This window comes from Diorhabda sublineata, chromosome 4 (genome assembly GCF_026230105.1).
Source record: "Diorhabda sublineata isolate icDioSubl1.1 chromosome 4, icDioSubl1.1, whole genome shotgun sequence".
Lineage (NCBI taxonomy): Eukaryota > Metazoa > Arthropoda > Insecta > Coleoptera > Chrysomelidae > Diorhabda > Diorhabda sublineata.
In genome coordinates this window covers 2,098,400-2,120,696 of record NC_079477.1, presented here as the reverse complement: position 1 = coordinate 2,120,696, position 22,297 = coordinate 2,098,400, and the positions used below count along the sequence as shown (strand labels likewise).

Here is a 22,297-nt window from a genome sequence, read left to right as displayed (position 1 = left end):
CCAAAACGATGAATCATATATTCGAAAACTCGGAATATGTTAGATAGATTTTATGCTTTTGAATAATTTATCAATAAAATCATATAAAAGGGGTTCAAGGCTCAATACAAACAGAGCAATTGAAAAGAAACCGAACTCAAAAGTCACTAACTGGTTGCAAACCGATTTAGAACATGTCTTTGCACGTACACCAGACTCAATTTTGACCCAAACCTCACTGAACGATAAATCAATTTGGTTTATATAAAATTTCCAACAATTTTTAGTGTCCCAGACTTTTTTTTAATAATTTTTAAAAGATAGATAAAATTTGAAGGTTCTTTCAAATTATTTTGATAAAGAAAAGTCGAAACGTCAAATTTTATCTATTTTATTTTAAAAAAAAACTAATTTTGACACCTAAAATCAATAACATTTAGAAACTTTAACATAGCAAAAGGTCTAACAAATAAGAATTTGACGAAATAATTGTATTGGAACAAGATTTTTATTATAAAAAAAAAAACATTAACTCAGAATCGAACCAAATGATCCAGCCCAAACTTTTTTTTACAAATTTACAAACAATCTTTGAAATTTTGTCACAAAACTCGACTCCCAAGGATGCTCGATTCAATACAAGTTATAGGCGGCGATTCAAAGTTTACCAGAAACTTGAAAAACTTAGAAAAGTGTTTCCCGACCTTGTTTGTACCACGCCCCACTTTATACTTACTAAAATATAGATAGAAATCACAAATAAAAGTAAATAAATTTTCAAAGAATATAATGAAAAACCGCAATTGCATTCGAAAGACTCAATTTTCGAATTGCCCCTCGTTAAAAATCGAATAGCTCCAACGAGGAGCGTGGGCCTCACATTGAGATACATCGATTCCGAGTTGTCCAACATAATCCCACCTAGAGCATCTTCAAGACCTATTTAATCGGCGGACGTGGCTCGTAAACACCGAGTTCTCCCGCAGACGCCCGGAATGTCAATTTATCTCCTTTAACTCCTTCTTTTGGAGCGCCTTTCCCGAACAGTACAACCTACAGAAATTCACGGGCATAAATATAGTTCAAACAAAACGAAAGTTTCACTGGAACGAATTAGGTAATGACCTGCTGAAGCGAAAAATAATCTTCATCCATTGGAACCTTTGAGAGGCGTTGCCAGCGAATCAACAAATCAACAGATCGAGTTTTTTTTTAACTGGTTGCTCCATCTGTAGTCCGCCATTCGAATACAAATGTTATTCATTTCAAACTGGTTGAGCCGGCTTAAGAATCGAGAAATTTGTACTGCTGAGTTGGAATTTCTGGAACCGTTGGTGGTATTCATACTGAACACACTATTACTACACCAACACTCGCAATTACTCTGTCTGACGCACGTTTCGATAACCAAGTTATCGTCTTCGGAGACTGGAGGTGAACTGTTTACCTGTGGTGGTCTAAACAGTGTATTAAATACAAATTTATAGTGATTATATGGATATAAAGAGCAGCCAGATCATTTGCATCTATAATCTTGTCCATTTTCCAAATTTTCTTTTCTTTTTTGATCGTACGATTAACTGACTTTTCCACAGTTTCCAGACTTCAAATTTACAGCCTGTAGAAACAAGTGTTTGACATTGATTAAATTTGAACTGTGTTGCTGTATGGAAAAACCCAAAATCGTATATCCGGGAAAATATTTTTGGAAATAAAATCGATATTTCTAGATCTTAAGATACGGCCGTGTCATCTTCGATACGCAGGGTTTTCGAACAGTCCAAACCGTTTTCGAAAAAACTTATGATAGACCGAAAATTTGTATCTTTGAAATATTTAGATAACCAAAGGGTGATTCTAAAAAGATATCCATGTACATACATTCCATATTTTTAATTTAAAATATGTAATTTAAATATAATTATTTAACCACGGTAATTTTTATTTCAGGTAAGAAATTGTTTGTCGTCTGGACGTCCTGATTAAAGGTATTTTTATATATTTATATAGTATGTTGAATAACATTTGTTTCCCTCATACCCTACACACTGTTGCCACGTCCCCTGAAGCTTTCGAATCGAAATCGACAAATCGGGACTATAAGGAGGAGGTTTCGCCTTGTTCACCAGGAGGTTACCATAGTACTGCGCGTTCGTAGTTCATTATTTGACGAGGAAATTTCCTCACATGTCCAAAAACACTCCTCCATTCCATAAACGCGCGTTTTCTCCACGCTGTGTACCCGAATCTTGTCTGTGGTGAATATCCGGTGAAGGAGGTTCGTAGGATCAGATCCTGATATAGGATTCGCTCCATTTTCCAATTTCACGCATGTCCTTCGATGTCTTTAACTGTCCCGGTTGGTTTCTACGGACCTGCGCAGCGACACTGAATTTTTCGCGCGTTTATTAAAAAAATTCGCTTAATATTTGAACCACCCTCGTAATTTTAATATAAAAATTCGCATTCGGGCATCAAATTTTTCGGAATGTATTATCGTTTCTACCTGATATAAAACTAATTGAAGAAATTATAAAAGAAAAAAATAATAAGGAATTTCACAGCTTTCCATTCGTGGTCGATTTCACCAACAATTTTATCAATGCCAATGGCAAAAGTTTCTATTACCTTTTACTTTTGATTTCTCCGTATGATTGATCATGTTCAATGACCAAACATTGGAAATTTCGAGACTTTCACAAGACCAAACGTTCAAAAACTTCAACAGGCGACGGTCAGCCGAACGTTTACAACGATTTCACTTTCTTTCACATTTATCTAGATCATTATTAACGTAAAAATCGATATTTGATACTCCAATTTATGAAAAATTAAATAACCCAAACTAATAAAAAGTGAAATTCCGATCGACCCGAAATAAAAAACGAAAAACCGAAACATCATCCTCACGTGTTTGAATTAATCCACTTTTCCCATCGCGTCTCGTCGCCTACCGTACTACGAAACCGCAAAAGACGACTCACAAACCGAAAAACCGAAAAAGAAGAAGATCCAAAAAAAAAAAAACAACAAACAAACGTTTAAGAAAGAAGAATAATCAAACCAAGTGACCTAGTTGTGTGGGTGGAAGCGGTTGTTGCTAGCAACGCAATCTCACGTTGTTAGACTCGACTGGCTCATGTCGATGTAGGTTAGTGCAGTCAGATCTCGAAGCGACGTTGCCACAATCGACCGTTCGTACCATCGGACTTGCTGGTAATTCGTAGTAATCGACAATCGGAACCACATTTTCTAATATCGAAGATATTTCGAAATAAAGAATCGAATGTATAGAAAAAATGTGTTGCGCAGCAACAAAATGGGTCGTAGTATAGATAACACCCAGTATTACATACGTACGAGGTCTGGAAATCATCCGGATTCCATGACAATGACAATTAATTGATAATTTCCCAGATGTTTCGACTCGAATCATTATTTAGGAATAAACTTCTACAAAAAATATAAGAGAATTCTCACGGTGGAATGGCTACAAAAGATATAAAAAAGAAACTGATCATTTTTCATTTCCACATACTTTCCATCTTTGGTTTCGAAATGTTCGTACACACCGCCAGCTCAACTATTTTACCTCGTAACTCAGCCTTTAGCTTTGCGAACAAAAAATAATCGGACGAGGCTAAATCGGGACTATATGGTGGGTGTTCAATCTCTAGTATGCATGTACGGAAATTTCGAAATACGAAGCGGTGTGGATCCGAGAATGGTAATGGAACAAGCGTACGCCTCGGCTGATTTTAGCGCGTCTCTTTCCGATAATTCGTCACGGTAATATGCAGCGTTCACTTTTTTGGAAGTTTTCCATGGCCATTTGGAATCTCTTCTGGACGTCGGATCACAATAGACAACTTGACCGAGTGGACCGAGCATTGAACTTGTCATTAACTCGCGCATAAAGATTTTTGCGAACGCATTTTGCCACCAAGAAAGGAAATACGGTCTAGAGAAAGATACTGGTGCCAAAATAGAAGAACTAATGAATATGATAAGCTGGAAATTGTTAGACTACTCGAAAAGAAAATTGCTGGATTGGTTTTGAAAGGAAGTGAAGGAAAAGGAAGATAATGCGCAAAGGAGAAATGGCTACAAGATGTCGAGGTAGGAATGATCGAATGGAAAGAAGATCGGACCCGAGTATCTCGCATGGAAAATCGCGGTTGTTAGACAAAAGTCAATTACCAAAGGAAAATCGATTCAAGACTCCGTTGTAAGTGACCACAAATTGATTACAAATTGGTCTCGGAAAACTGAAATTTGTTTTTTCTGCGTAAGGATCAACAATCTGATATTGTTCGCGCGTACGGCGAACGCGTTGCCGCCGAGAAAACGTACCTCGCGCAAAACCGAATCCTTAGAAGCAGCGTTAAAGATCTGCTCGCTTTTCAGTTTCCCGAATTTCGAATTTCGAAACGTCTCGCCGGTGGTTTCTATAATTATGTTGGTTTTTACTAAAACGTGTACCAGATATCCTATTAGGGGTTACTTGGGGTCGAACGATTGTAAGCTGTAGTAAGTATTTTTACTTTGCCGGTTGGCGCATTTTTTGACCGATGATACGTCCAAGTTTCAAATCAGCTGTCCCAATGTGATTTCCGCGGCGCCTGGATTCGACCGTGCCATTTTGTAAATATACCCGAATAAGTCGAAAAGGAAGAATAAAATTTTTCGATATCTCGGTTCGTTTTCGAGATATCGATATTTGAAGTTGGAAAAGTTAACCTAACCTAATTTAATCTAACCTAACTTTCTCGTGGTGTATTTTGAGTGTAAAAAGTTCAAAAATCGTGAATTTTTTACAAATAAACTTGTCTAAAAAAATTTTCTTCGCGTGAGGATTATTTTAGTTTTATTTTACTATTGTTTCTTATGGGGGGCTTCGCCCCCTTGCTCCTGGACCCTGGTCTGCTCAAAAGGAACGGGTGATTTTGGAGAGGGGAGATGGGGGGCAGATTTTGTAGCGAGTAGATTTGGAATAAATTTTTTACAGTCGCTTTTCTTATTCGGTTGATTTGCATCGTTAAAAATGGGATAAACGATGCAAAAATAATTGCTAGAGAATTTTTTCAGGATAATTTTAAAATATTACAGTAGTCGAGCTTTTCAATTATAAAATAAATAATTTTTGAAAGCATTCAGAATCTACTTTTTGCTCGAAATTACTAATTAAATCCTCAAACTATCATTAAAAATATTTCTTTATTTTATAAATAATGAAAAACAACCGACAATTTTTTATGAAAGTGAAGAAAGTTTTCAAAAATGACTCATTTCGTTTTAAAAATCTGTTTTTTCCAATATAATTTTGGAGTAAATGATATAAAAATTAAATTTATATTGAATTTGAAGCGATATTCAAAATATTCAAACAAATTTTGAACTATAACGTTTGATTATAACTTTCAAGTATCGATATCTCGAAAACGAAGCGAGATATCGAAAAATTTCATTTTTCATTTTCGATTTATTTTGGGTAATTATACATTTTCGCGGTCACCTGGTTTTTTGGCTCCAGAAAATCGAAAAATGGATGGATTTTAATGATCTTGGTCTCAAAATGTTTCATTTTACGGCGGATTTATAAAAAAAATTAGTAGAAATAGCTGGAATGAAAATTTCTCATAGTTTTACTGTTTTAAATCGTAAAAAACGGTTTTGCAAAATAATCCTTTACAAAAAATTATGGTAATTATACACTTTCGCGGTCACCTGGTTTTTTGGCTCTAGAAAATCGAAAAATGGATGGATTTTAATGATCTTGGTCTCGAAATGTTCCCTTTTACGACGGATTTATAAAAAACACGGGGATAGTGGCTGAATTTGCGGTTTTCAATAGTTTTAAACCTTAAATAGTAGAAAAACTTTTTTTTTTCAAAATATTTTTTTATGTAAATTGCGAAAAAAAATATACGAACTTGATTCCACGACGTCAGAAACAGTTACGAAGGATTATATGTAGAAAGTCATTTTTTTTTGCATTTAAAGTCACGAAACTGTAAAAAATATTTATTTTTTTTAATTTTCGTATTTTTTTTTATAAATCCGCCGTAAAATGAAACATTTCGAGACCAAGATCATTAAAATCCATCCATTTTTCGATTTTCTAGAGCCAAAAAACCAGGTGACCGCGAAAATGTATGATTACCCAAAATAAATCATCAAACTATCAATAAAAAAATTTTTTTTATTTTATAAATAATGAAAAACAACCGACAATTTTTTATGAAAGTTTTTTCCAACATAATTTTAGAGTAAATGATATAAAAATTAAATTTATATTGAATTTGAAGCGATATTCATTTAAAACGAAGCATTGAACTCTGTTCAATAAAACAAATTTTGAACTATAACGTTTGATTATAACTTTCAAGTATCGATATCTCGAAAACGAAGCGAGATATCGAAAAATTTCATTCTTGATTTTCAATTTTTTTTCCTAATTAAACCACGGAAATTTCTCCACTAAATGTGGACAGTCTCCGTTCAAAAAATAAACATTTAATGTAATTTTTCTCTCATACTGGAAATTTTTCACAACCACCCATTTACGGACCCATAAAACGCCATTAAAATTTTAGCGGGAATTTATCAATATATGCGCAACTTTTCGGACAACCCTCGTATATAATTAATCATTTAAACATTTTTACATTCCGCTCATTTTAATAGTTCGAAATTCTACTACTACATTTTAAAATTTTAATATATATATATATATATAGCGGATTGTTATTGGGTATACGGCAACGTTGTTAGATTCGCCGCCTCCGCGAGGTGGGGATTCGAAGACTTTCCATACTGATACACCGTCTCTCGTCGAATGAGACGACTAAGACGATCAGTCTCATTTAAAGTTTGTTGTGTCGAACACGTCGCCGTAAGAACGTTACCGATAGGCATGTGATCGTGAACGCGCGCGTAGTTGTTGCCATGAGCCCCGCATCCGCAGGCAATCTAGAAGTGGAACGTTACATAGGTGCTTGTTTGATATCGCAAAACCGAGTCAAAAACAAACCGCCGCCGCCGCCGCCGCCGCAACGACAAGAACAATACAATAATAATAATAATAGGGATGTGACGCAGGATATTTATCGAAAACATCACGTCAATTACCGCTTGCAGAGATGCCATTCGGTGGAAAGTTGGAACGGCGGCGGTATGCCTTTTATTACTTTCCCCCATCATCATCATCATCATCATCATCATCATCATCAAAGAAAGGAAGATCAGAATTCGTTGGCTAAATTGGCGGTGCACACCCAGGGCGCCCCTTTGATTTTAACGAAAACTTTCCACCACAGAAAAAACAAAGTGGACAGAAACAACAATGGAAAAGTGTACGAAAATTCGATAAACAAGAAAAATGTCAAGTGTCAAAATAGTGCGGACGCTGCGAGCGTCGCGAGTGACGAAAGTTCCGGTTCGAATAATTCGGAAACGTGTTTACCGCGCATCATAAAACCGAGGAAGAGACGGAAAAAAGATAGGAAACCGCCGACGTTATCTAGACCTTTGAGTCAAGATTCGTCTTCTACAGATAGCGCCAGTCCCGACGTGGAAAACAATCGCATCAATTATTTATCGTTAAGTCCTTTTAATTTATTTAATTTTAGTCCTTACGGCGGCGCGTTAATGTTTCCCGAATCTTCTAAAATCGTCGATCGTTTGAACGATATCAACGAAACGCCCAAACTCCATCATTCCTTCGAAGACATCGAAGAACCAGACGAAGGAAAAGATGTTAACGGCAACCAATCGACCAGTAACTGTCAGTGTAGATATTGCGATCCCAGCGGACAAATTTGGGACGTCGATAGGGAATGTTACTCGCCCTTTTTAACGCCACCTTTGAAATCCTTCAAGTATCCCAATCTGGAAGAGGTTTCCTATTATTCTTCGCCGATATCTACCGATTGTTTGGAGCATACGTTATCGTCGATAACGTTGGAAAGTGACGGCGTTAAAAAGATCCCCGTCACGTCTTCGTCCAGAGACCTTGAAGTTTCCACCGAAATCGTCACATCTTTGAACGGTCACAGGGATTTGGAAATCAAGTTTTTTTCCACGCCCTGCCATGTGGATAACGACGCAAAAAATGATAATGGTACGAAAAAGTGTAATTTCGAAAATGATTTGGGATTAAATTTAGAAGAATGATTTTATAATGATGTCCATGAAAATTTTTTTCGAATTATCGTAACCACGTTCAAGTTTATTTATCTACCGAATACGAGTGGCGTGCCAATTGTACCGGGGTATTTACATCAAACTATTTATATACTCGAGGGTGTCGTCGGTTTTTACGAAACAGAAAATTAGTTAAATGCTATGACGGATATACAGATTTGTCGCCTGTAGCCTATTTCAATCATATAAATTACGTTTTTCGTCAATATTGTAATTTGATTATTTTCACGAATACGACGGTTGTTTCTAACAAAAAACATTTGAAATCTTCAAATTCAGTTTAGGATATTTATATAAAACCCTTGTAGATACCTCATTTTATAAATTCAATATTCTTTTTAAATACTTTTAAAAATATGCATCGATTCATTATAAATTGGACGGCATTATACGCCGTTATATTAAATATTAAATTATAAAACGCAAATAGACGAGTAAAACGTAAGGGCGTTTGGTTAAAACAGGATACCAGACGTGTACTGATACCTTTTTGTACCCAATTTGTCTATTAGAACTTCGGTTATTACGAAAAACATTTGAAATCTTTAAATTCAGTTTAGGATATTTATATAAAACCCTTGTAGATACCTCATTTTATAAATTCAATATTTTTTTTTAAATACTTTTAAAAATATGCATCGATTCATTATAAATTGGACGGCATTATACGCCGTTATATTAAATATTAAATTATAAAACGCAAATAGACGAGTAAAACGTAAGGGCGTTTGGTTAAAACAGGATACCAGACGTGTACTGATACCTTTTTGTACCCAATTTGTCTATTAGAACTTCGGTTATTACGAAAAACATTTGAAATCTTTAAATTCAGTTTAGGATATTTATATAAAACCCTTGTAGATACCTCATTTTATAAATTCAATATTTTTTTTTAAATACTTTTAAAAATATGCATCGATTCATTATAAATTGGACGGCATTATACGCCGTTATATTAAATATTAAATTATAAAACGCAAATAGACGAGTAAAACGTAAGGGCGTTTGGTTAAAACAGGATACCAGACGTGTACTGATACCTTTTTGTACCCAATTTGTCTATTAGAACTTCGGTTATTACGAAAAACATTTGAAATCTTTAAATTCAGTTTAGGATATTGTATTGTGGACCGTTAACGACCCTTTGGACGCTAATGTTATTTTTATTTAATTCTAAAAACCGTTGTAGATACCTCATTTTATAAATTTAATATTTTTTTTTAAATACTTTTAAAAATATGCATCGATTCATTATAAATTGGACGGCATTATACGCCGTTATATTAAATATTAAATTATAAAACGCAAATAGACGAGTAAAACGTAAGGGCGTTTGGTTAAAACAGGATACCAGACGTGTACTGATACCTTTTTGTACCCAATTTGTCTATTAGAACTTCGGTTATTACGAAAAACATTTGAAATCTTTAAATTCAGTTTAGGATATTGTATTGTGGACCGTTAACGACCCTTTGGACGCTAATGTTATTTTTATTTAATTCTAAAAACCGTTGTAGATACCTCATTTTATAAATTTAATATTTTTTTTTAAATACTTTTAAAAATATGCATCGATTCATTATAAATTGGACGGCATTATACGCCGTTATATTAAATATTAAATTATAAAACGCAAATAGACGAGTAAAACGTAAGGGCGTTTGGTTAAAACAGGATACCAGACGTGTACTGATACCTTTTTGTACCCAATTTGTCTATTAGAACTTCGGTTATTACGAAAAACATTTGAAATCTTTAAATTCAGTTTAGGATATTGTATTGTGGACCGTTAACGACCCTTTGGACGCTAATGTTATTTTTATTTAATTCTAAAAACCGTTGTAGATACCTCATTTTATAAATTTAATATTTTTTTTTAAATACTTTTAAAAATATGCATCGATTCATTATAAATTGGACGGTATTATACGCCGTTATATTAAATATTAAATTATAAAACGCAAATAGACGAGTAAAACGTAAGGGCGTTTGGTTAAAACAGGATACCAGACGTGTACTGATACCTTTTTGTACCCAATTTGTCTATTAGAACTTCGGTTATTACGAAAAACATTTGAAATCTTTAAATTCAGTTTAGGATATTGTATTGTGGACCGTTAACGACCCTTTGGACGCTAAAGTTATTTTTATTTAATTCTAAAAACCGTTGTAGATACCTCATTTTATAAATTTAATATTTTTTTTTAAATACTTTTAAAAATATGCATCGATTCATTATAAATTGGACGGTATTATACGCCGTTATATTAAATATTAAATTATAAAACGCAAATAGACGAGTAAAACGTAAGGGCGTTTGGTTTAAACAGGATACCAGACGTGTACTGATACCTTTTTGTACCCAATTTGTCTATTAGAACTTCGGTTATTACGAAAAACATTTGAAATCTTTAAATTCAGTTTAGGATATTGTATTGTGGACCGTTAACGACCCTTTGGACGCTAATGTTATTTTTATTTAATTCTAAAAACCGTTGTAGATACCTCATTTTATAAATTTAATATTTTTTTTAAATACTTTTAAAAATATGCATCGATTCATTATGAATTGGACGGCATTATACGCCGTTATTGAATATTAAATTATAAAACGCAAATAGACGAGTAATACGTAAGGGCGTTTGGTTTAAACAGGATACCAGACGTGAACTGTTGACAATTCGGTTTTCCGTGTGACAAAACATGTTTTTTAACTGGTACAATTGTATTTTGGACAATCTGCTACTTCAAACAGTAGAATATATTTGAAATAATTTGCTGTATTTGTGTATCTAAATCTTTAACTTAATGAAAATTCGTGGCATGAACTTTTCTTTCGACTATTAACTGTGGCGTAGTGTATTTTGTTGTATTGATTTTAAAAAGGAATTTTTCATATTTTTTATGAGTATGTGGAACTCGAATAAGGCTTCTTTGAGGCTCCTTTAGATAAGTCATACATTGAAGTTCGTCCAAGTATTAGTTTGTTTTCAAAATAATAAAAATCGTACGAGGATCGCTACTTAAGTTTCGAGATATGTCAAATCTGACATCGCCGTTTTAAAGTTTGACATTTTTAATGGTAAACGTACTCAGAACTTGTTGTCGTACGATACAAGCTATTTGAGTTGTTTCAAGATACTTGAAATACTCATTTTGGACAAAAAAAAGGAATTAGATTGCAAACATTATCGTGCCTGTGATTAAATTCATTCATTCATTCATTTCATTGACTTCATTCGCCCAGGAAGTAAATAAATCTCACCTAGCCACGCCACTGCTTATCGCACACCGTCTAACAGGTATATTTCGAACAAATTGTGTACATACGCTTTCCGACAGCTTCGGCCAATAGAAATGCATTTACGATTCGATGTTTTCATTGATAAACAGCGGAGATGATGAGTCCACGTGGACTGAAGGTTTGTTAGATATTTTATACGGGGAGTAAACATTATTTTTCCTTTCTTAATTTGGTATGAGTGACGTGCGTATTTATAAAATATTGATTGATCCGCTGCAATTGATATATACATCAACTTCGCCGATGTAAAATCAAATTGTAATGAAGAACGTGAACCAAAATATTATTTGTGAAAATATCGGAAAATTTAAGCATAACACATTCCCCAAAGCCTTAACTTTCTTGCTTTTTCGTCCTCGATAAATTCATTCATGTTCAGCCCTTATTTTCGTCATCATCTTCAAGGCGATCGTGTATATGCCTTCTGGAAGTATTTGAGAATCATCCAGATCTAAATTTTCGACTTCCTCCAGTAGTACAGCAACTGGAAGTGGTTTTTTTCAAAAAACATTCCCCAAAATCTTAACTTTCTATAGTCTTTTCGTCCTCGATACATTTATTCGTGCTCAGACCTTATTTTCGTCATCATCTTCAAGGCGGTTGTTTATATACATTCCGGAAGAATTTGAGAATCATCCAGATCTAAATTTTCGATTTCCTCCAGTAGTACAGCAACTGGAAGTGGTTTTTTTCAAAAAACATTCCCCAAAATCTTAACTTTCTATAGTCTTTTCGTCCTCGATACATTTATTCGTGCTCAGACCTTATTTTCGTCATCATCTTCAAGGCGGTTGTTTATATACATTCCGGAAGAATTTGAGAATCATCCAGATCTAAATTTTCGACTTCCTCCAGTAGTACAGCAACTGGAAGTGGTTTTTTTCAAAAAACATTCCCCAAAATCTTAACTTTCTATAGTCTTTTCGTCCTCGATACATTTATTCGTGCTCAGACCTTATTTTCGTCATCATCTTCAAGGCGGTTGTTTATATACATTCCGGAAGAATTTGAGAATCATCCAGATCTAAATTTTCGATTTCCTCCAGTAGTACAGCAACTGGAAGTGGTTTTTTTCAAAAAACATTCCCCAAAATCTTAACTTTCTATAGTCTTTTCGTCCTCGATACATTTATTCGTGCTCAGCCCTTATTTTCGTCATCATCTTCAAGGCGGTTGTTTATATACATTCCGGAAGAATTTGAGAATCATCCAGATCTAAATTTTCGACTTCCTCCAGTAGTACAGCAACTGGAAGTGGTTTTTTTCAAAAAACATTCCCCAAAATCTTAACTTTCTATAGTCTTTTCGTCCTCGATACATTTATTCGTGCTCAGACCTTATTTTCGTCATCATCTTCAAGGCGGTTGTTTATATACATTCCGGAAGAATTTGAGAATCATCCAGATCTAAATTTTCGATTTCCTCCAGTAGTACAGCAACTGGAAGTGGTTTTTTTCAAAAAACATTCCCCAAAATCTTAACTTTCTATAGTCTTTTCGTCCTCGATACATTTATTCGTGCTCAGCCCTTATTTTCGTCATCATCTTCAAGGCGGTTGTTTATATACATTCCGGAAGAATTTGAGAATCATCCAGATCTAAATTTTCGACTTCCTCCAGTAGTACAGCAACTGGAAGTGGTTTTTTTCAAAAAACATTCCCCAAAATCTTAACTTTCTATAGTCTTTTCGTCCTCGATACATTTATTCGTGCTCAGACCTTATTTTCGTCATCATCTTCAAGGCGGTTGTTTATATACATTCCGGAAGAATTTGAGAATCATCCAGATCTAAATTTTCGACTTCCTCCAGTAGTACAGCAACTGGAAGTGGTTTTTTTCAAAAAACATTCCCCAAAATCTTAACTTTCTATAGTCTTTTCGTCCTCGATACATTTATTCGTGCTCAGCCCTTATTTTCGTCATCATCTTCAAGGCGGTTGTTTATATACATTCCGGAAGAATTTGAGAATCATCCAGATCTAAATTTTCGATTTCCTCCAGTAGTACAGCAACTGGAAGTGGTTTTTTTCAAAAAACATTCCCCAAAATCTTAACTTTCTATAGTCTTTTCGTCCTCGATACATTTATTCGTGCTCAGCCCTTATTTTCGTCATCATCTTCAAGGCGGTTGTTTATATACATTCCGGAAGAATTTGAGAATCATCCAGATCTAAATTTTCGACTTCCTCCAGTAGTACAGCAACTGGAAGTGGTTTTTTTCAAAAAACATTCCCCAAAATCTTAACTTTCTATAGTCTTTTCGTCCTCGATACATTTATTCGTGCTCAGCCCTTATTTTCGTCATCATCTTCAAGGCGGTTGTTTATATACATTCCGGAAGTATTTGAGAATCATCCAGATCTAAATTTTCGACTTCCTCTAGTAGTACAGCAACTGGAAGTGGTTTTTTTCAAAAAACATTCCCCAAAATCTTAACTTTCTATAGTCTTTTCGTCCTCGATACATTTATTCGTGCTCAGCCCTTATTTTCGTCATCATCTTCAAGGCGATCGTGTATATGCCTTCCGGAAGAATTTGAGAATCATCCAGATCTAAATTTTCGACTTCCTCCAGTAGTACAGCAACTGGAAGTGGTTTTTTTCAAAAAACATTCCCCAAAATCTTAACTTTCTATAGTCTTTTCGTCCTCGATACATTTATTCGTGCTCAGCCCTTATTTTCGTCATCATCTTCAAGGCGGTTGTTTATATACATTCCGGAAGTATTTGAGAATCATCCAGATCTAAATTTTCGACTTCCTCTAGTAGTACAGCAACTGGAAGTGGTTTTTTTCAAAAAACATTCCCCAAAATCTTAACTTTCTATAGTCTTTTCGTCCTCGATACATTTATTCGTGCTCAGCCCTTATTTTCGTCATCATCTTCAAGGCGATCGTGTATATGCCTTCCGGAAGAATTTGAGAATCATCCAGATCTAAATTTTCGATTTCCTCCAGTAGTACAGCAACTGGAAGTGGTTTTTTTCAAAAAACATTCCCCAAAATCTTAACTTTCTATAGTCTTTTCGTCCTCGATACATTTATTCGTGCTCAGCCCTTATTTTCGTCATCATCTTCAAGGCGGTTGTTTATATACATTCCGGAAGTATTTGAGAATCATCCAGATCTAAATTTTCGACTTCCTCTAGTAGTACAGCAACTGGAAGTGGTTTTTTTCCAAAAAAAAATTAGTTCGACAGATGGCCAAGGGTTTGTTAACGACCCAGCAAACAAACACGGTTCATCATCCACGTACATCCTACTTAAATAAAATAAAATGAAGACATTCATTCACAAACAAAAATATCCCGATAATTTTCGAAAAAATTGATAACTATTCATAAAAACTTGGGTGACAGTGTCTAAAAACTTGGTAAAATGATTACTCGTATCTTATTTTTGGTAGATAGTTAAACTTGTGTTACCATTTAGAGTAAACTCATCTTGTGAAGGCGTCTCATGTAAATAAACTTGAGTTTCACTATGGTTTTATTAAAAAAAAAAAAAAAAAATGGAAATAAACGACGTTTTTGTACAATTTCTTTTCTATTTATTATATAATTGAAGTCGATTCAACTTCAACGCAGTCTTTCAAGTTTCTGAACAGATTTGTCTACATAACTTGTTCTTATACTAATTTTCATTAACACGTTGACTGCCAACTACGAAATTTTTAGCATAATTCAACCAAAAAAATGATTTTTTTGAAAAAAAGTCTACATTCTATAAATCTTTTGTGAAACAGTGTTTAAATCGTGTTAATTTTAGGTCTTTTCTGGTTTTTTTTGGTTAATTTTTTAAAGGCAGATCAAAATTTGACGTTTCGAATTAATTTTGAATCAGAAGAGACCTAAAACGTATCAAAAAGTCTAAGAAATCAGAGGTATTTCTCTTTTATATAGAACTGAACGAATTCGTAAATGAAAAGTACAAAAACGTGTTTTTTTTTGTGAAATTTCTCATTAAATTCAAATCTATTTTATCTTTGAATACGGATCATAGACAAACGAATATTCACTAGCTTCCAAATCTGTTTTTTGGCCAAGTATAAGAATGAGTTTGATCGTGAGTTTATTGACGAACCGCCTCCTCGGGATGAGTCATAATTTTGATTGTTAAGATCTTGTGGAGGAAAAAAAATTTATGGACATCACTTTTATGTGACATTCATAGAGCTGCGTAACTATAAAAGTGAAAGTGTTTAGTTTCTTGTATCAAGAATACTCAAATACTAAACGAAATTACGAAAAAAAAAAATAAATATTTTCATAGTGACAACAAAAGTTATTAATTAAAAATGTGTTCAACAGATTGAAATTTGATATACCCGACATTTTAATTATATTTAAAAGGTATAATTTTCAATAGTTGTATAACTTTATTTTAATTTTTTAATGTTCTCACTATCGAGAATCGAAATGACATCAATTTTGAAACAATTTTTGACTGGGACAGATCCCTTTGATCCACTCACTTATTCATCCGTTTTCGGTCACCTTGAAAGTGCTTAAACCACTCAAAAATACTTGAACGCGACTAAAATTCATCACCATACACATAAATTACAAGTTTCATGTGAAATATCACAACAATCCGTAATGTTTACATCAAAACTATACGAACGAAGGAAACGGCTATACGGATTTATAGTATATACGGTTTATCTCGATTTCTGGTAAAACTACAAGTCCTATGGAAAAAAGTCAAATGACAAAGTTGTGGGTAATACGGAGATCTACAACTTTTGTATTTTCACTTTTTTACATAACCTCAAAATTTATGTGGAAAATTCAAAAAATCGAGTTTTTCGTGTCTAATTTTTGTTTATTACGGCTTAAACGGCTATACTGATTTGTCTACAGATACGGTTTACATCGCATTCGAAAGAATAGGCTTCAGACTAAATAGATGAAAGTCTTTAAACTTTGACGCGTGCTTATTTTTTTTGCTAAAAATTCCAACAGTACGTTTTGTAACCAGTATATATACGGTTTATCTCGATTTCTGGTAAAACTACAAGTCCTATGGAAAAAAGTCAAATGACAAAGTTGTGGGTAATACGGAGATCTACAACTTTTGTATTTTCACTTTTTTTACATAACCTCAAAATTTATGTAGAAAATTCAAAAAAAATCGAGTTTTTTGTGTTTTTTTTTATTTATTACAAACAATATTTTTTTTTCACGAATTTTTGTGAAAAGTTGACTTTTTATGTCCAATATATACTGTAATTTATTTGATTCGAAATATTTATTTTTTCACGTTATTTTGACATAATATCGAAAAAGCACCGTAATTTTCAAACGAAAATTCTCCCGTTAAAATATCAGCTTTTCTCAAAAAGTAATTGAGACTTTGGTTCGTTGAAATATCTATTTCTCGATGGTGTAAAAAAATATTATCATCACCATGGTAAACTTTCTCAGAAAAGGCAAAAAATAAAACGAAAAAATCCGCATCCGAATTTTTTTTTTTAATAATTATGTACAGTTTTTAGATATTTATTAAAATTTTAAACTTTAAGACTTTTAGACTGTCACATTTTTCGTGTAATTAAAATTCAAAAAAAAAAAAAAATTTAATAAATAACAAAAAATTTCCAATTCGAATTTTTGCGTCTTATTTTTTACTTTTTTTGAGAAACTTTAATATGGTGATGGTCATATTTTTTCATATTATCAGGAATTAGAGATTTCAACGCGCAAAAAACTCACAAAATTTTTCAAAAAAGCTGATATTCTGACGGGAGAATTTTCGTTTTTTTGGTAACGTGAAAAATATTACAAATCAAATAAATTGCATTATATATGGGATATAAAAAGGTGAATTTTCACAAAATTTCGTAAATAAAAGGATTTTTTGTCAAAAATAAAAACGAGGTTTTTCGAATTTTACACATAAATTTTGAGGTTATGTAAAAAAAGTGAAAATACAAAAGTTGTAGATCTTCGTATTACCCACATCTTTTCTATTTCACTTTTTTCCATAGGGCTCGTAGTTTTACCAAAAATCGAGACAAACTGTTTTTCACCCTTAACCCTTTCAGCCCTGGATACTAGAAACCAAAATGAGGCTCCAGAATCTGGATACTTTTTTTGGAAATTCATAAATTTTATGATTTTATTCTATCACATATTTATTATCGGATGTTTTTACCATTAAAAATTTATTTGTTACAAATTTCAAGAAAATTCGTGACGTCAAGTATCGAAAATACAATTTTCAGGCCCCAAAAATTTATTACTGGGCATTTTTTTCGATTTACAACGTGCGACTCATGATTTTTATATATTTTTCAACGCCGGAACACGTTATTTATTATTTTTTTTTTTTCAATAAAAAAACGACTTTTTTAATACAACTTTCGGCCTCAAAGGGTTAAAAACTCGCCCCCTTTCCCTTCCCGCCCGTAAATTATTTTTATCACATTTTCCCCTTTCGCAAAGGGTTTCATCCTACTACAATTTTTTTTTTCAACACACGTAGAATGCAAATTAAAACCTAACCTAACCAATTCGATTCAACTCGCTCAATATTTTGTATTTCCTTCCAAATTCCACGGTCTCAAAGTTAATGTTCGAGTTACGATATTGAGCATGACATTGAACTATAAGTTTGTAATTAACGCTTTGAAAACAAACATCGCATGCAAAATATCCACCTCGGTCCGAGGACGAAACAATTTTTTTTACTCGTAACATGTTTTTTCACTCGAATAACTAACAATTTATTAAGAAAATTGCGTTGCAACTGAAACCTATTTAAACGAAAACTACACACAACTTTTCCGATTTTTCTATACTGGTTTTTCTTGTGTGTACCAGATTTTCAATAGAAAATTTCTTGCTACTTATAGAAAAGAGCCAAAAACAATAATAGAAGTTGCAATTAACAAAATAGACGATTCCGTATCGAATAAATAAAATAAATAGTTAAAAAAATGAGCCAAGAATTCAACTCCAGCCCAAAATTTTTTACCTATATGAAGAAAAGTTGGAATATGTGATAGAAGAACTTCCTGGGAATGATACTTGATCAAAAATTAACATTCTGATGAATCAGAAACACCAATAAACTTGGTGAAACAAGAATTTCCAAGAACCTCAAGATACAAACACTCTGCTGAACTGTTTGCCGTTCCAGAAGCAGAGTTTCAGAAAATTGGATCCAAGAATGTACTTTCAACAATATCCCAACCATCCTTTCGTCATTCATATTAAGATGGAGCTACTGCTTGCAGAAACAACAAGATTGATTTCATGTGGGACCCAAAGACGCTTATGAACTACCTGAAAGACTTCAAGCTACGTGGTAAAATCTAGATCTAAATCGAAGGTATCGGACCTTGATCAAACCATTCTTTGAACCCCTTTTGGCCAATGGACTAACCGCGGTCGATATGTTGGAGTTTCTTTTGATCAATATTCAATCCAAGAAGAAGGTTACAATGGCTAGGTCACTTAGAACCAATGGACTCTTGAAACTAGTTCCATGGAAGATACCAGAATAGTAGGAGAAGACCTTGGAGAAAAAAAAGCAAGATACCGAAAGAAGTGGATAGAAATTACGAGGCTGTGGACCTAAATGGTCTGCGGCAGATGTTTTTCTCCAATTTTGAATCTTTGAGACGTTGCCGTCGTTGTTTTCTGTTGCAAATTTTCTTTTGGCGCACATTCTTGAACCACCTCGGCCTCGATTTGTTACAGAACTATCTATAATGTGTTAGAATTTCAGTTTCAGGGTATTTTCATTCCTCAACTTCTACAGAAGTTAATTATCGACTTTTGTAAGGGTCTGTTTGGAGTTTTCGTGGTGTAGAGTTTTACTTGTTAGGTTCCATATGGTTTTGACCGTAGTTTCTCCAAATTCTGTACCATCTTTCTATCACCACAAAAGTCCATACAAATTTTTTACCGTAAACGATATTTTTTGGTTAATATTCTCGTCGGTATTGACATTTTCGAATATGAAATATTTGAAACGTCGTTGGTTGTCAGAAGACACCTAATTAATTGATTTCTTCGATCGATTCGATTTCGTGCAATTTTTCAATGGAACATTTTTCATTTAGTCATTACATAAAAATCTAATCGATCTCGCTGAAAACCTTTCTACGATACAAACAAAAACATTAACCGTAACGAATCCAATTTAGCTTTAACCGAGCTCTCTATCTTCGCACACTACTTTTCGCTAATTTCTTCACAATAGGTTGCTAAATTGGCCTGAATAACAATAACCTCGTTTCGCAGATGATTAGGTGCCCCAAGTTTTTGTTATTATAATTATGTAACTGAACTATTGCTACCGTTGTTTTTTTCTTAACAAATATCACTCACCTAAAGTTAGATCACATCGAGAAAAATGTATTAAACCGGTACTACACGATACGTCCAACGTTCGCACTCCTTCATCTACACGACGAATCCAAATTTGCCCCACAATTCGCTTTCCAACGTTGGCTAAACATATTAAACGGATTTTGGAACCTAAAGCCGGTACTACACGATACGTCCAACGTTCGCACTCCTTCATCTACACGACGAACCCAAATTTGCCCCAAAATTCGCTTTCCAACGTTGGCTGAACATATTAAACGGATTTTGGAACCTAAAGCCGGTACTAGACGATACGTCCAACGTTCGCACTCCTTCATCTACACGACGAATCCAAATTTGCCCCAAAATTCGCTTTCCAACGTTGGCTGAACATATTAAACGGAGTTTGGAACCTAAAGCCGGTACTACACGATACGTCCAACGTTCGCACTCCTTCATCTACACGACGAATCCAAATTTGTCCCAAAATTCGCTTTCCCACGTTGGCTGAACATATTAAACGGAGTTTGGAACCTAAAGCCGGTACTACACGATACGTCCAACGTTCGCACTCCTTCATCTACACGACGAATCCAAATTTGCCCCAAAAGTCGCTTTCCCACGTTGGCTGAACATATTAAACGGAGTTTGGAACCTAAAGCCGGTACTACACGATACGTCCAACGTTCGCACTCCTTCATCTACACGACGAATCCAAATTTGCCCCACAATTCGCTTTCCAACGTTGGCTAAACATATTAAACGGATTTTGGAACCTAAAGCCGGTACTACACGATACGTCCAACGTTCGCACTCCTTCATCTACACGACGAATCCAAATTTGCCCCACAATTCGCTTTCCAACGTTGGCTGAACATATTAAACGGAGTTTGGAACCTAAAGCCGGTACTACACGATACGTCCAACGTTCGCACTCCTTCATCTACACGACGAATCCAAATTTGCCCCACAATTCGCTTTCCAACGTTGGCTAAACATATTAAACGGATTTTGGAACCTAAAGCCGGTACTACACGATACGTCCAACGTTCGCACTCCTTCATCTACACGACGAATCCAAATTTGCCCCACAATTCGCTTTCCAACGTTGGCTAAACATATTAAACGGATTTTGGAACCTAAAGCCGGTACTACACGATACGTCCAACGTTCGCACTCCTTCATCTACACGACGAATCCAAATTTGCCCCACAATTCGCTTTCCAACGTTGGCTAAACATATTAAACGGATTTTGGAACCTAAAGCCGGTACTACACGATACGTCCAACGTTCGCACTCCTTCATCTACACGACGAATCCAAATTTGCCCCAAAATTCGCTTTCCAACGTTGGCTGAACATATTAAACGGATTTTGGAACCTAAAGCCGGTACTACACGATACGTCCAACGTTTGCGCCAACACTCGCTTTCGTCGGTTCATAAATATATTTTTGGGGCACACTATATATTATGAGTGATGCAAATTTATAATATGCTTAGTATATTTTCATTTTATTGGAAGCTAGTATCACTTTTTGATCGAAATGAATGTAATTTGGGGCCGGTCATAAAAATTATAGGAGATATTAGTTTTATTTTTTTTTTTTTTCGTCGACGCGGGGTTATTCGGACGTCGTGCTGCGCCTCTAGTCAACCCCCTAAATCGATTCGTCATTCCCCACGACGAGAAAATTTAAAATATCGTAAAATCCATCCTTATACTAAATAATACTATTTTACATAATCTAATTAACGTTATTTAAAACATCGGTAGCATCCATGAGTTCTGAATGTTATTAAATGTGAAAGACGTACACAAACGAGCTGAAAAGCTTTGAACAAACAATCGTAATTCATTGTTCTATGCGGAATCATGCGAAAACTCGGGAAGTATCCGTGGAAAGGTATTAAATCGACTCGATGTACGCAATGAATCATTTTAATAAATTGGTATCTTCATTGAATAAATAATATATTGTATAAACCGTATTAAACTTTCTATAATCTCGTATTGAAAGCAAAACATGACAGAACGAATTAATTAATTAATTAACTAACTGTTTTAGCATTAAACTTTATTATCAGGTTTTTATAGCACGGCAATCGGTTAATTATTAATTATTGCGCGGTTGTCGTTCTGTTATGAAACAATTTAGCGAATGGAATGGAAGAAAAGACCTACCAAGACCTCCACATTAACTCGCACTCGTCGATCTCCTCAATCAAACCGATTCCCCAGATCTTTCTCTTATTTCCGAGCAACCAGTTCCCGCAAACTTCCCTCAAATAATTCCTCCAATCCCTCAAAACCTCACTAATCATAGCCGGGTCTCCGTTCTAAAAATTTGCAGCGACCAGGAATGTATGGAAAAAATGATAGTCTGGTACCCTCCAACCATGTACCGATCCTTAGTTCCTTTTCCTTCCTACAGGAGCGTTTACTGCATATCCACCGATCTTACTGCACTTTTTTTATTATAGCACGAATTTT

At 34.3% G+C, this 22,297-nt stretch overlaps 2 protein-coding genes across 12 annotated transcripts in view; both read left to right on the top strand.

Annotated features, from left to right (window-relative positions):
• Positions 1-22,297, top strand: part of LOC130443523 (CCR4-NOT transcription complex subunit 6) — a 156,424-nt gene that overhangs the window by 37,562 nt on the left and 96,565 nt on the right. The window lies entirely within an intron of this gene.
• Positions 6,745-8,357, top strand: LOC130443524 (uncharacterized). Its single transcript, XM_056778227.1, has one exon. The coding sequence runs from the start codon at positions 6,928-6,930 to the stop codon at positions 8,152-8,154; it is 1,227 nt and encodes a 408-aa protein (XP_056634205.1). The 5' UTR covers positions 6,745-6,927; the 3' UTR covers positions 8,155-8,357.

Excerpts from the sequence above, each read along its gene's own strand:
- LOC130443524 (XM_056778227.1), top strand. The coding sequence starts at position 6,928 with ATGAGCCCCGCATCCGCAGGCAATCTAGAAGTGGAACGTTACATAGGT.